Here is a 16,019-nt window from a genome sequence, read left to right as displayed (position 1 = left end):
AGGGGCTGCAAGGCCCAGGATGTGTAATCCTGTTACTGATTTGCTTGTTCCTTGCCACATTCTGCCACATTCCAGCAGAATTTGTCATTAGACTCTATAGGCACTCTTAGACACTTTGCAATATTGTAAAATTAATATTGGACTTTATCTTTTCCCATAATGTGGGTAAAACTGGATAGCACCGTAAAAGAAATGCAATGACAGCACTTTTAAAAGATCTGTAATGATTAATTTCATAAATAGACTTGATTATTATTGATAATATTATTATTATTATCATTATTATTATTATTATTATTGTAAAGTTGCCTATTTATTAAATTGTTTATTTGTGAGATTCTCAGCCTCATTTCTTTTCTCCAGCTGTAAATAATATACTGATTCTGGGACAAACACCAAAAGAGTGTTACGTTAATAATGCACTATAAACCATTTTTATACCTCTAAAATTTAAGGAAAACTATGTATTTGTAAAAAAAAAACCCTTGAATCAAATTTGAATTAACTCAAATTTAGTTTTTTCTCCTAAAAACTCAAATTGGATTATTCCCAACTCGAATTTGTGAGTTTTGACCAAAAATCCAAATCCAATTGAATTTCCAATTAGAACCTTAATAAATCTGCCCTAAGTGTTAAGGTATGCAGAGAGGATACAGGTGTTACAATCTTTACTGAGATAGAATTAGTGTTCCTTTCCTGATATATCAAACTGCTTATGCACCTGCCGCACTAGTTAGGGCTGTTTTGAACTTTTATTGTCACAGTTTTTGTCATATTAAAAAAATATCACTTGGCGATAAATTTGCCCTCTTATTATACTGCAGCGTCAGTGGGTGATAATTAATAAGCAGGGCAATGAGGGTAGTTTCATACCTGCACTTCATAAAGAGAGGTGAATAAGCATGCCATAAATAGACATGACGTATGTTGCAAAGTTGCTTTCTATCCCACACAAATACTTTTTCTGGCCATTGATAAAGCAAAAAAACCTCTGTGTCCTTCCCTGCAAGCTGCCACACAAGTGATTTTCTACTTCTGACATTGAATAAAAGTATGTAAGTATACTGTGTAAATGCAACTATTTTTCACACAGAAACATTTCCGGTCTATTAATACTACTTGTGGCACTACGCTGTTGCTTAGTAACTTGCTGTTTGCATTGTAAGGCTTGAAGGTCGTTGTGAGTACGTACAAATCAGTATTTTGCATGAGAGCCTAAACCTCTTAATGAAAATGTTCTCTCCCATGGTTAACAATGCAGGTCAGAGATGAAGCCTCTCAAAGATTCGTTCAGCAGACAATGACCTGAAGAACCAGACCGTTTGTTCTGAAAACAGGTTGGACATGACTTAGAAAAACAGGCCTTGTAAGAAGGGGCAAAAACAAGACAGACAAAATGTCTCAGAGCCTACATGCCAGCAACAGACTGAAGCCTGTAAAACTGCACGGTGCAGATTCAGAGACATGCACTATGGTCTTCAAGAACCACTGGAATCAGGTGACTTGATAGTAAACATCTTTTTTCTTTAATAAAACCCTGCTAATTTTGGTACTATTTTTTCTAGATTTAGAAAAGAACATTTTCTGGATCACTAGGCAGAGTCAAGCTATAATTCCAATCTCAGAAACATGTCTTCAAAACATTTCTTTCCAATGACAATGACTATGTGATTAAAGGAAAACATTCCATTTACCGTAGTTTTGTTAAAAAAAGTCACCTTTCTGCTTAAAATTGCGCATGTGTATTTTTGAGCTTGAATCTACCATATCTGCACAGAGACAGACATGATACCATTGCCATCACTGCTAAGAGACATGAGTAGAAACAGTCTTAACAGTAAGATTTGAAACCAGACAGTCTGGCTTTCACTTGGGCTGTGTAGTTCCGTAAGTGGCTGTCCAGGTTTTAGAGCTCAAAAACCCGAACAAAACTCTAAATTCACCAATAACTGACCACCATGTCATTGCCCTGCCCTCTTGACATCATTAGTTCGTACCTAAATGCCATCACACTACCATCCATGCAGTCTGCCCCCCCCCTCTTGTTTCCAAACGGGAAAGAACACAACTCCATTTACAAAACTAATAGATCCTTTCATAAACTCATTCTATACTGCAGCACTTTGAGCTATGACAGAGTAGCAATTAGACAAGAAAGCTTGGCACAATGGAAAATGAAAATACATTATTTTGAAATAATTCAGTTTAATGTAGATTTGAGCTATTAGCAGAAAATGCACAAATGTACTCATATATGCAAAGAGGTTTACACAGAACTGGAAACTTGAGGATGAGAATATGACTATGAAGATTTTGAAGATTTTCATTCATCCAGGTCATGGTATATCTAGTACAGGTAAATCTAAAAACAACTGGACTAGCTGAGCAATTATTGAAGACGTTTCACTACTCATCCGAGCAGCTCCTTCAGTTCAACTGTGGGAAGTTGAGGATGAGAAGATTTAACATATCTCCAAACATTTGTTAGCTATAGTGGGCTGTTTCTACCATAGATATGTTTCTTCTGTCTCGCTTGCTCATAGGCTGGCCTACAAGGGCAGACTTAATGTAACTATTTCTGCACCACATGACACAGAGTTCTCGTTGCCACACAATTCATGATTTTCTATAGACTTTCCCAAAATCCAGAAACTGAATCCATGGCACAGGCATGCTTGTACTTCTTTGTGAATACCACACTAATACTTATTTGGCATCTAAGGCCTAGACATCTGTATCATATGCTGTGGACCTTTTGAGGAGTTGATTTTATATAGTATATTTTGCCAAAGGCATAAAACACCAGTTGATACAACATTCAGTTTGAAGGTATCCCCATTACAATTTAGATTTTAGTACAAGTATTGCCTTGTACTAGAAGAGCAATACACTGGTAATCTGTATACAATTAATTAGGCTGCACACATCAAGGTGAGGTGTGCAATGACATACTGGAACTACAGTTTCTTTAAAAATCTTAGCATTTTGAGGAAAGTGGTATCAATGTTTTGTTTCTAGATTTCTACTAGTATGGCTTGCTTCTCAGCAGAGTATGTCAAAGGTACATTCACAATAAACAGCTTGTGCTGTGTTTTATAATTAAACAAACACTTCTTTCTACATCATAGCAGGGTCTCTTTTGTTTTTTTCCCAGCTGTCTCCTAATTCTGTGATCTTTCAGAAGCTTTACAGGAGTAGTATGAATACTTAATTTGCCAAGAGCACAGGAGTACATTAGGTAAACAAGTAATAAATAGTGCTTCTCGAAAGAGGACAGACATGGGCTTATATGTACAGTGGTAGCGGAAATAATTCAGATATAAAACAACAGATGTTGTTGTGGTTCATTTACAGAAGGTTCATTTTGAAGAACTGAATGATTCTCATATGGCAAAACAAACATGATTTGACAGTAGGGCAAAAGATGATTTAACATTGAAAAGAAACACTAATAATAGCTCCTTCATTACAGTACCACTATATACCAGTGTGGAATGCTATTGTCCTACAGCGGGTGGGTACAGATAATCATTAAGGGGGTTATTTATCAAAGTCTGAATGCCAAAAACTCGCAAAAACCGAGTTTTTTTTTACTATAAAATCCGAAGTTTTAGTGGAAAAAAAAACTAGAACTTTTCGCAATTTAATAAACCCGATGCTGCAAAAAGTCAGAATCAAAAAATCCGGCATCTAGGACCTGTCAAGGTTGTATATAAGTCAATGGGAAGTTCTATTCAGAAATTTCTGTGATCTGCTCTGGAATTAGCCTGAAAATCAGACTATTTTGGACATTTCAGGCAAAAATACTTAAATTTATGGCTTTTGGGAAAAATCACGAACTACTAGTCAGGAAAAAAACTAAAAAAAAACAACGAACAATAAGATTTTTTGGAGTTTTTCCCGAACTGATTAAATTGTGCTTTTTTTAATAATAAATAAGGTCAAATCATGGATTCTAGTTTGGTCTGACTGATGGGCTTAAAGGAGTCATATAGTCATTTCAATTAAATTTAGTAAAACTCTTTTAAAAGCATAATTGTATATGTCTACAAATCTCATGTAGATATGGGACATGTGACCATGTATTTGGCCAAATTAACAGTCAAGGGGTTATTTGCTTGTCTCAGCCACAGTTTTTTCAGTGACAGTATACATTTCTATTTTATTTTAACTTTGAGGCAATACTATAAGGCATATTTATCAAAAGTCACTAGATTGAAAAACTGTGATTGTGATTAAAAAAATGTTATTGCATAAAAAATAACATATTGATTTGGAATTTTATCCATGATCATACCTCCCAGTTGCTTGCATATGTATGAGGAATCTTGAATGGATTAATCAGATTAATATGCTGGCTGACATTCTAATTTTCCCAATAAGCTTTAAAAATTGTGACTGGTGTAATAATTGCAAGAAACCCCGTTAAACATCAACTTGCTTGAATGCTGAAGATACACCTACCATTCTGGCCCTATTAGACACCTGAATTACCTTTTTTAAGAAGCTGTTACTTTAATTTACTTTATATTTATACTATAATATTTGTACAGCTATTTTGCATCTTATGGCTTACTTCACCCAACACTTTATAGTTCTTCCTTTTGAGTAACCACATGTCCAGCAGCTAACAAGCTATTTCCAGGGTTTTGTTCTGATGAGAACTAACCATAGCTTGTTACAGGGCCATAGGGGGAATATCTGCATGATCCACAAATTAAGTAAGGCCATTTTGGTCATTTTGGGTACAGAAAGTTTATTTTTGTAGCTTGCTGTTTGTCCAACTTTCTTCCATTTGTCTAAGGCATTTTGCAGATTTATTTCAGCTTAACTGCTATAGAATACAGGTGGCCATAGACGCAAAGATCCGCTCATCCGATTACTATGTGCAATGGGCTCCGGCGGGATCGGTCGGGTCAAAATCAAACTTGTCCAATCGACCAAAATGACCGATCTCCGCTGGACGAAAGACGTCGGCACTCTCCACACGATCCAAAAATTGTACGAATCCTCGATCTAGGATCTGTGTGTCTATGGCCAGCTTAACACCAGGAGGGTGGCCAGGCCTCTGAGTGACAGATGTGCAGGCTCATACAACAGTCCTGTGCTATTTCCATGCCATTTCACTTGTCAATTTTTATAATTAGCACTAAAAGAAATCCAGAACTGAATTATTACTTATAATTATTATAATTTAGCTTCCCTATAACCAGAGAGATATCACAACATTTTCTTCTATGTTACACTTTTGTTGATTCATAGCTTTGCATGCCTTTGAAGGGAGAGCACAGGACCTGCACCCTTTGTACAGTGATCATTGCTCTATTTTATTTTAAGGTGCACTCTCATTGTTCAGGTATTCAGATGAAGGGTGAAAATAAAAACTCCTCTCTCATTTAATTCACAGACAGCATAGCCCATATATTAAATAATTGTGGGATTTAAAAGGATTTAATGCAATTGTGTGGACAAATAAATCATTTATTAATTGCCGTGTGGGCTGTAGGAGAATATTGTTTTAAAGCATGTATCCCCTTTACAACAGCATAGCATGCCATGATTCATTCCTCTTACCTGAAGAACAATGGCCACTGTAGTGAGTCATTATCAGAGTTGCACAAGTTGTGCCTGTGTGGGTAGAAAACACTTTTGGAAATTCGATGAAGAGTCCCTGTATACTGCATGGATCACTTAATTATATATTGCAGTTTCTAACCAAATTATACATCCAATATTGCAAATAAACAGAAGAAATGTGTGATGAAATGATAACATGTAAGAAAAAAAAATAACATATCAGTATGTTCATCTATTCTTTCTCTACTAAATGCCAAAATATATTTTCTATACTTTATATAGAGTTAAAATTTTATAAAGCATCCATTCATCCATTTCTTCATGTAATTACAGTTTTTACATTACTAACTGTTAAAGGCTTAGTCAACCATTTTAAGCTGCCTTTAAAGTGCTGTAGTACACCGATGCATTGCATGCTTATCCCATTCAAGTTTGGGAAAAAGTATGTAAAAAGTAATTTCTAGACATATTGTTTGGCTCCATGTGTTTGAGCTATTCTCTAAGGAAGATGAACTAGTAAAACTTTCAGGGCATTAAGCACCAAGAAGCACCTGGACTTATGTGGACTGGCAAGTTTCTTAATGGGGATAGGGAAACATAGTCTTGAACAGTGGAGGGATGCTTGCTTAGATTTACCATGCAAGAAGCCTTGTTCCACTCATTAGAAATTGTCTTTTAAGAGGGATAAATAAATCAGACCACTTTAAAATGAACACCCTGTAATACAGTTGCTGGCTCTAAGATATTGATATGTGTTCTAAATTGCCTTATTGAAGTTACCCATAGCTGCCAATAAGATCTTTGTTTTAATGTCTTAAATGTAGTAGACTGATCAGAACAAAGTGGTGATTGATTGTTGTAAATCTGGTGTGAACTTGTCTCATCCAGTAAGTATAGATATCACCTAAAGTATATAGAGCAGTAACAGTGGATGGGCCTTGCAGATTTTGGTCACTGCAACTTCCAGGAACACCTAGTATAGAAAGATGTAGTCAGCAGAAAGACTTAGCATTGGAATTCTTGACAGGAGATGCATGTGATCATAAGGTTTATCATTTGTCAGTCCAACTGCATATTCCAAATCTCAAGTACACTAAATAAGAACCTGTTAAACAGTTTGATTGCAGTCCATGTTTAGTTAAAGTTTGCAGGAATGTCATCCCATTATTCAATGCCCAGGAATCAAGTTTATTCTTATTATTGCTCTTTATAAATTATTATTACAATATGATTTAAACAAATTGAATTGAATACAGCTGGGAGCCCTGCTTTTACCCTGAGTCCTCTGTAAAATACTTGAGATCAGGTTCTACTATAGACTGAAAGGTTTCTGGGTGGGAACATCCTTCCTCTCTTTTCAGGTTCTTACTAACTGTGCATTATATATGCTACCTGTTTAATCGAACTTTGCTCTTAGTTGTAAGTGGATATTAATTATAATATTTGTATGCTTTTAGAACAGTATGAAATAATACCAAGTGTAGTAATTTCCCAAGCCTGCATAAAACAGCCAAGACAATTGTAGGACTGCATAGTGATGGGCGAATTTATTCGGCAGGCGCAAATTTGCGGCAAAAAAATGGACGCCAGCATCAAAAACGGACGAAAATTCTTCGCCATTTCGCGAATTTCGCGGGAAATTCACACATTTTTCGGCGAAGTGCACCGCCGCAAATTCACCCATCACTATTAGTAGCAGACAACTCAGTTTGTCATATATACTCTTTTCAGTTTGACGTATGTCCCCTTTTCAACATGAGTGCAATGAATAGTGTTTGTACTGAACATGCTTTTTGACTTTGTTTTATGTATGGGGATTTTGATATTTATTAAGCCAAACCGGGAGACTGAAGCCACATGTTTTTTCATTGCAGGGTAAATAAAAAAGCCACAATAGATGGTGAAAGAAGGTGGGTTCTACACTAATTAGCTACTTCTCAAGGATCAAACATAGAGTAGCTTCTATCTCCCTGTTTGTTCTGTTTATATCAAGAACAAAAACCTATTGTGGTAAAACCAATCACCAAAAAGTATGTTCAGCACAAACCCTATTAATTAAACTGCCCTCCTTGATGCCTGCAACCCACTTCAAATGTCACAGCCTGCTTGGCAGTTTCTCGAGAATGCGTGGGGTTAGTAGGAAAAGTTGAAGTAGAATGATTTAAAATATGGCCTCTTCTTTATTTCTGAGACACAAGGTCAGATCTGGATGCTGGAAGTTGAAGTGGGATTTTTTTTTCATTTGGTCTCATTATAAATACAAAAATGCATCAGTTTTGGTAAGAAATGTATTTATGCTTCTTTTTAAACTATGTTTATGCTCACCCATTAAAGTAAACCTTAAGTTTTAAAAGACTACTTTGTTTATTTAATGCAATGTATTTTAATCTTGGATAAGTGGATGGTTAAAAAAAATATAAGGTATGAGCGTGATGCAGGCAGATTTTTCTCCTGTTCTTATCAAATGTGTGTCAGTACTGATATTATTCTTTATTAATGTATCAGATTTGCAGTTTTTTCACCAGTTTACAGTAACAGATTTGTGTCAAACCCTACTCATTAGCATTATTCTTACAGGATATTCACCTGGTACATTTTTAAACTTGATTGCTAACATAAGTTCTGGGTATTTCATCCTCAGATATGTGAGAAGTGAGTCAACAGACACCATCTTATTAGAGCAAAATTAAGGAAAAAAGAGTGTCAGAAGATCTGGCACAGGAACAGGAATGCAAATTATCTTTCTTAAATAGATACATCTGTACTGTGTGCCACATGCTTGTGTTTCATTACTGTATGTGCTAACTATATCAGTAGCTAAAGAATGACAAGATTTCTTTGGTTTTAAATGAATCTTGCTTTTTCATTATAGGGAGATTGGATTTTAAATAATTACAAGAAGGTGGATTTTTAACGTGATTACCTGTCTAATGAGTATTAAGAGGATGCTTTTTAGAATGCCAGAAGGGAAGACCTGCCTTACTCACTGCCCAGCTATATTGGCAATATGGATCTGACCCCTGCTCTCTTTAAAATCTGATCCATGCTCAGTGCATGATATAACTCGCCCTGGCCTGCACTCCTTACACTTCCCTCGTGGTCTACTTCACCAGTTCCTTCTTCAGTTATGGTCATGCTGAAAAAAAATCTGGCAATAAGCACATGAGCTGATTTTGTAATACAGAACAAATTATCCCTGACTTTTTGTGAATCTCACTTGGCATGGCTTACCTTTGAGATTTTTGCACATTGAAATAAATAAAAGTACTTGAAATAGATAATTATATTACAAGTGCACAGATATCCCTGCATAATAGACATATGCTTACAAACCTGTCAAACAGTGAAGAGAGGAGATTTTATACTGGTAGTCTAACTCACGAGGACCAAACATGGACTAGCTTCAATTCTTTGCCCTTTTTAACTCAAGAAATTACAAAAACCACACAATTTTCATGATTAATAAAAAGTATAGTTAATACAAGATCATTATGATTATGGCACTTTTTTGTTTAAAGCACTTTCTATTTTTACAATGACTTGATCTACCTCTATATATCTAATTATTCTTTTATTTCAAGGTTCAGCGTATTTTAGAAAGCCATGACCCTTTTAAGAATACTCAGACCAAATGTAAACCAATTTCTGCTGATGAAGTGAGTGCCGTACAGAATTATGTTGAACATATGCTGATTCTTTTAATTGAGGAAGAAGTAAAGGATGCTGCCATGGGACCAATTCTGGAATTTGTTGTGTCTGAGAATATTATGGAAAAGCTGTTCTTGTGGAGCCTTAGGAGAGAATTTACAGATGAAACCAAGCATGAGCAGCTCAAGATGTATGAGTTATTGGTCACTCAGTCTCATCAGCCCTTGCTTCATCACAAGCCTATTCTGAAACCTCTGATGATGTTGCTAAGTGCTTGCTCTGGTACATCTACTCCAGTGGTGGAGACAAAACTGGCTGTCCTTCTTAATCAGCTCTGCTCAATCCTTGCCAAAGATCCATCCATCTTAGAACTGTTTTTCCACACTAGTGAAGACCAAGGAGCTGCCAATTTCCTTATTTTCTCTCTCCTAATACCATTTATCCATAGAGAAGGCACAGTGGGGCAACAGGCTCGGGATGCTTTGCTGTTCATCATGTCTTTGTCTGCTGAGAATAACGTTGTTGCTAAACACATAGTCGAGAGCACCTATTTCTGCCCGGTAAGTTATCTTAAAGTGGCTGGACTCTTAAACAGTGTGGCTTAGAATAATAGAGTTTTTCATATATAATAACAAATGTCTTCCATTTTTTCATAGATTTCATTGTCAGAAAATATTTCTGAAAGTATGCACATTCAAATAAACAAGTTAAATGATTCTTTTCCATTAAAACAATCACTTATGTGTTTGTTTTTGAGGGTACATTACAAACAAGAAGCCTGCTCACGTTATCAGTTATTATCACGATATGGAACTCAGCAATACAAAGCTTCAAAGTTTAGATGCAGTAGTGCAGCTTCTTAACAGGGGTTCAGTCACCTCTGAAAATAGGTTTGTGTTTTTTTCATAGTGTTATTCCTTTGGCAGCAGGGCTGCTCCTGCCATGATGCAAGATTAGAACCTTTCCTCAGGTGACTTTTTTTCACCTACATTGCCCCACCATCACTCTTCTCCCTAATTTTGTATCCGCTGACGGATATTTATGCAGGTTTACAAATCATAAAGCAGTATGATTCTTATGCAGAATTGAAGTCTTCTGTTTTATTTCTCTCCAAAATTATATGCCTCAGAAGTAACCAATTTGTTCATGACATGTTTCATTGAAATAATCAGCTCATAAAAGAATTTGAAAGACATGCTAAAATGTTTAAAATTACTTTATTTACTGAACTGTTCAAAATACCTTTTAGCATCAAATACAAGTCCATTTCTTTGCAATTAACAAAAAGTTCTGGCAAAGATTGTATAAGCATCAGAGAATGGAACCTTTGTACACATACCTGTTAAGGAACCAGCACACTTATTTATATGCAATCAGTTTTTAATATCAGAGTCGCTGTAGGGTGTGGAATTGAGCTAGGCCCTTTCATTTTCCCATTAGTTTCTTGGTAAATTGAGAAAATCTGTCTCCCTGAAATGCATGTGAATGCTAACTTCAATCTTCAGAAGGAAACATTACCAGAATACATCTTCACCTTTTTCCTTAGAAATGTTCATCTTCCATCCTTCTTGTAACTTAATGCCTTGCCCACAGTTAGAATAAATTTGCCATCAGAAATCTCCATAGAAACTGCAGTAGTCAAAAGCAGAAACCATCAATAAGTAATTCCACTCCTTGAAGGAGCTGTGAGAGAAATGCTGCATGTTAATACAAAGTTATATTCTGATATAATGCTGCCATGTTCCATTTCAGAGGCATTAAAAATACTCACACTAAAATCGTACCTTTCTTGTGGCCTGTGACGGAGCAGTGATTTGTACGAGTACCTGAAATGAGGAGCTTGTTCAGTATAAAAATAAAAATTGGGTAAATAGCCTACTCACATGATTATAATGCATTCTAGGTTCCCCCCCTTTGGGTAAGGATGTATGCACTTTCAGTCCTATCAACCATAGACAATCCTCTTACTTCTATCAATTTATCTGAAGATAAAGCCTTCGTATAAAGAGTACCCCCCCACAGCGCCTGATTTCCTGGACGGGTGTCCCTAGGCTGTGTGGCCCCAGGCTGCACTATCCCCTTGGAGGAAGTAAAAAAAAACAATGATCTGCTAGTTATTTCTTTGAATGAAATTATTAAGCAGGATGCATTCTTAAAGGGTTACTGTCATGGTGAAATATGTTTTTTTAAAATTGCATGTTTTTTAAAAATCAGTTAATAGTGCTGCTCCATACTTCTGCAATGAAATCTGTTTTTCAAAAGAGAAAACTGATTTTTTTTAAATATAATTTTAAAATCTAACCTGGGGTTAGACATATCGTCAGTATCCCAGGTGCCCCCAGTCATGTGACTTGTTCTCTGTTAAACTTCAGTCAGTCTTTACTGCTGTACTGCAAGTTGGAGTGATATCACCCCTCCCTTCTCCCCCCCAGCAACCCATCAGCAGGACAATGGGAAGATACCCCAATAACAGCTCCCTGGTAGATATAAGAACAGTACTCAATAGTAAAAAATCATGTCCCACTGCAAAATCTTCAGTTAAATTGAGTAGGTGATACAATAGCCTGCCTGAAAGCAATACACACCTGCCTACACACCAATATTACAACCAAAAAAATTCACTTGTTGGGTTAGGAATGACATTTTACATGGGGAATTATTTGCAGTGTAAACAGTGTAATTTAGAAATAAAAATTATACCATAAAATCTTGACAGAATCCCTTTAAAAACAGTCCAATCTATGCTGAATTAAAGTGTACTAATACTGCCCCTTTACGTTTTTAGTCAATGCTTCTACAACTAAAATTATTGGATTAATAGAAGCAAAGTAAAATAAAATCTTGTGTATTAACATACAATAAACCTAATATGTAGGTTACATTAAAGCTAAAAATAAGCAAATAAGATTTATAGCTAAGTTTCAATATTAAACTTAAACATTTCTAATGGTGGTCTTGTTTTGCCCTGCAGTTGCTTACACTGAACACAAATGACTCCGTGTCTTATTAGTTTGCTTGCACTTTTTTGCATAAGTAAGAGAGAAATCTTTGTCCTTGGTAGAGGATTATTGCCTGTTTAAAAGGAGAATGGCTCACTCTCTGCGATTGAGAATTAATATGTTCCATTGTGATTAGAATCTCTATATCATAGTCCTTAAATGATGCAGCCCAATTTGACTAAAATCGACAAAGTGCTGCTGGGAATGTTAATTAAGTGATGCAGTGATCTTACTGTTGGCATTTGGAAGGAGTGTTTGTATTGTACAAGGGCTGTGATTCTGGAGTGTGTTGGTAATGAGTGCCTTTTCAGTTTGGAAAAGTGGACATATATATGCAAATGTTTCCATCAATGAATGCAAAGGCTTCACTAAGGTTCCTCATGTAGCCCACTTAACATATTGATGTTTTTTCAGCTGCTAACATTTATTTTTTTCATGTAATTTCTGTTATTTATTTGCTGACTGTAAATCCGCAAAAGATTACAGCGCTATATGTCTATGAAGATTCTTATTTATCCAGGTCATGATATACAGTGTATAGCAGAATTAAGTCAAAGGCAACTGGACGTGGGGAGGCACATTTATAAAGGGTCAAATTTCAAATTCATGTGAGTTTTTTAAAACCATGAACTCCCATAAATTCGGAATTCGACCTATCAAATTTATTAACAAATTTTCTCAGCTCAGACGAATTGAATCGACCCGAAAACTCAAATCGAATCTAAAAAACTTGATATGAGTTTTTTCTCCTAAAAAATACTCGAATGTCAGGAAGGCTGCAAACATCACCAAATTGATCCCTGGACATTTCCCATTGATTTATACAGCAATTCGACTGGTTCAATCGAGTTTTGATAATTCACAAATAGGATTTGAGAGTTTTGACCAAAAAAAAAAATTTGAAAATTCAAATTTTCATTTCAAACCTTAAAAAATCTGCCCCTTAGAGTTTTTCGTGGAAAAAAAACCTTTGACTGTTCAGTTGCCTTTGACTTTATTATACTGGATATGGTTACAGTGGCTGTTTGCAAGGCAACAAAATATAAACAATACAGTTTAAACTGGAACTCCACAAGCACAATATACAGTATTTATACATACTGTATTGCTCATGGTAGAAGAAAACGATTACTCCTACAGTGAAACCTCAATTTTAAATACCCTGATTTTAAGTTTCCCTGCGTTTTACACTATTTTTATGTGGTCCTAAACAGATTTACAGTGAACGCAGTGGGTACAGGCACCCCAGGCACATTACAAAATTAAAAGCAGTGGCCACTTGCTTCACAAGTATATTATACACAAAGAGGAGTAGATACTGATTCCATAAAAACATTAAGCAGCTAACGTTAACAGAAAAGTTTTATTTTATGATCACTTTTTAACCCACCATGATTTTCTTTTCAACTTTGAATTTTGAAAAAAGGGCACACTGGGGAGTAAAAAATAAATAATACAAGAAGAATTTTGCATAATCTTTGCACATCTGGAGAGTATATATTTTTTGCAGCTTGAGAAAGGACGAAATGTTGGTTTTGCACTAAGGTAATCTTTTTGACCAGAATAAGACCTGTTCTTTCAACACATAGGTATATATATTTATGTGTTAAAGGAAATCTGAACTTATAAACACATGAGGGAACATTAACATAAAGTCTGGGTGAAGGTAGAACTAATCAGAGTACCACACTCAACCTATGACTCAGCCTATGACTACGTATCGCTTAGATACGAAACGCGTCAGGATGCAATGGTTTTAATGTATTTTGAAATAAAGCAATAACTTTTACTCACTACAAGAGGTTTCCGGAGTGCTTGCTGACTTCTTCCTAGAGTACCACACTCAACAAGATCAGTGATGATGATTTATTATAAGGATTCCAACTATAGAATTACTACTGAGGAAGATCACAGTATAGTGATTGAAAAATTGGAATTCATCTATAATCAGTTTATACCGAATTATATATATATATATATATATATATATATATATATATATATATATATATATATATATATATATATATATATCTTAAATGTTGGGTGTCCTCATTATATGGAACTTATTAGACCTTGATTATATGGATATGTGCTGGTTCTGTTTTTGTCTTGAAGGCTGATGGTAATATTATCCTATCTCACTGTTCACAGGTTCTTGCCACAGGACTTAGTGGCCTTTACTCCTCTTTACCCACAAAGCTAGATGACAAAGGGGAGGAGTGGCATTGTCTTCTGAAGGAAGATTGTCTACAGATTCCTGAACTCATTCAGTTCCAGAATTCACTAGAGTTCTGCAATGCAGTAATACAGGTAAAAAGAGAATTTAGCATTTCATTCATATGGAATGTCAATTCAATAGCACTTCTGGGGATTAAATGTTTCTCTTGAACCTGCCCCTGATAATGGTGTTTAGGCCTTTAAGTATAAACTTAGTGTAGAACTCCACAAGCGTTTTTCATCGGATCGACGCCCGGTGACAAAACGCATGCGACAAGTCGCATGAAGACGTAGGTGTCAAGATTCTAATTGGACTGAATGAAAAGTCGGAGGTAATATCTAGATTACTAGATATTAACCTAAAAAAGGTCACATGTATATATACTGGAAAGTTTTCACTGCATACCTAAAAAATGTAAAATGTTTTATCAAAGCTGAGCTTAGAGAGCCTCAAGTGGCTCAGTATAGAAGAATCCAGATAAATACCAGTGCAGCCCAGAGTTTTAATCCTTACACTGAGAAGGAGCATCACCATATACATTTCTATTCTGATAGACTGACATTCTGACCCAAGGTGCCATGCAGCCCATAGAGTCAGGCATTAAGATTAAAATTGCCTAACCTAAAGCGAATACATGGACAAATAACCCTACAGGGTATATACGGTATAAACTTCAGATCCCTTTATAATGTGACAGTAATTAACCATAAGCAGTTGCTGCTTCCATAACTGCAATTGCCTTCCTGACCAATATCTGGTATGGGGGTGAACAGAAGTTGTCAATCAGACTGACTTTGAAATCCCATCTGGAAAGGATTACATTGGGCTGTTTATGGAGTCTGCACATTGTGGTCCAATCATTGGCCTAGTAGCAAAACAATATAGCTTGCATTGACTGATAAAGCACCCAATCTTGGCCCACTACCTGGGTGGCCATGTCTTGCAAAGTGCTCAACAAATGTCTTTAGTCTAACACCAAACAAACATGTACGCCCAGTTAAAGTTTTACATATAAGAGAAAAACAAAATGTGGGTAAGTTATGAAAAATTGTCTGTTGATTATTTATAAATAGTTTGTATACAAAATTGGGCAGTTGTAACATAATTAATAGTAAGTCTTTCCCCCTCAGGAATGAGATACATAAATTATCATGAAGGCTTTTCTGTGTTAAAGAACATTTGAAAGTTGCTGTGAGATTAATGATTCAGTTCTGTAACAACATTTCAGAAAGCAGTGCTTAGGATTTATTATTACTCAATATTTACCTGGAAATATATTCAGTTCAAGTTGGTATTAAAATTAAAAGGAACATTTATATGTAAGCATATTGCCCATTTAGATGGTTATTGAATATAGAATTGGCATTTGTGTTGTACAAGAATTATGTTTAAAGGGGCAGCGTACACCTATATACACCTTTACTAAATGTTACAAGTACAATAAATAGGACTTGTGTTGAAAATAAGGCACTACTGAAAATGTTTTTGTTTTTCTTTGCATTCATTCATTCATGCATTCATTCATTGTATTTGCTTCTATCAGCAGAAAACTGCACCGGCTTGGGGTTATTCCA

The 16,019-nt window shown here is 35.6% G+C and overlaps 1 protein-coding gene across 2 annotated transcripts in view; it reads left to right on the top strand.

Annotated features, from left to right (window-relative positions):
• Positions 1-16,019, top strand: part of fhip1a.S (FHF complex subunit HOOK interacting protein 1A S homeolog) — a 76,505-nt gene that overhangs the window by 23,335 nt on the left and 37,151 nt on the right. For both annotated transcript variants that reach the window (XM_018243266.2, XM_018243267.2), the window contains 3 exons: positions 1,262-1,498; positions 9,159-9,785; positions 14,379-14,537. In XM_018243266.2, coding sequence (XP_018098755.1) covers positions 1,397-1,498; positions 9,159-9,785; positions 14,379-14,537 — 888 coding nt within the window. In that variant the 5' untranslated portion in view covers positions 1,262-1,396. The remainder of the gene's footprint in view (positions 1-1,261; positions 1,499-9,158; positions 9,786-14,378; positions 14,538-16,019) is intronic.

The sequence above is a fragment of the Xenopus laevis genome, chromosome 1S, assembly GCF_017654675.1.
Source record: "Xenopus laevis strain J_2021 chromosome 1S, Xenopus_laevis_v10.1, whole genome shotgun sequence".
Lineage (NCBI taxonomy): Eukaryota > Metazoa > Chordata > Amphibia > Anura > Pipidae > Xenopus > Xenopus laevis.
The sequence above is the reverse complement of the archived record's forward strand: the minus strand, read 5'-3'. Positions and strand labels throughout refer to the sequence as shown.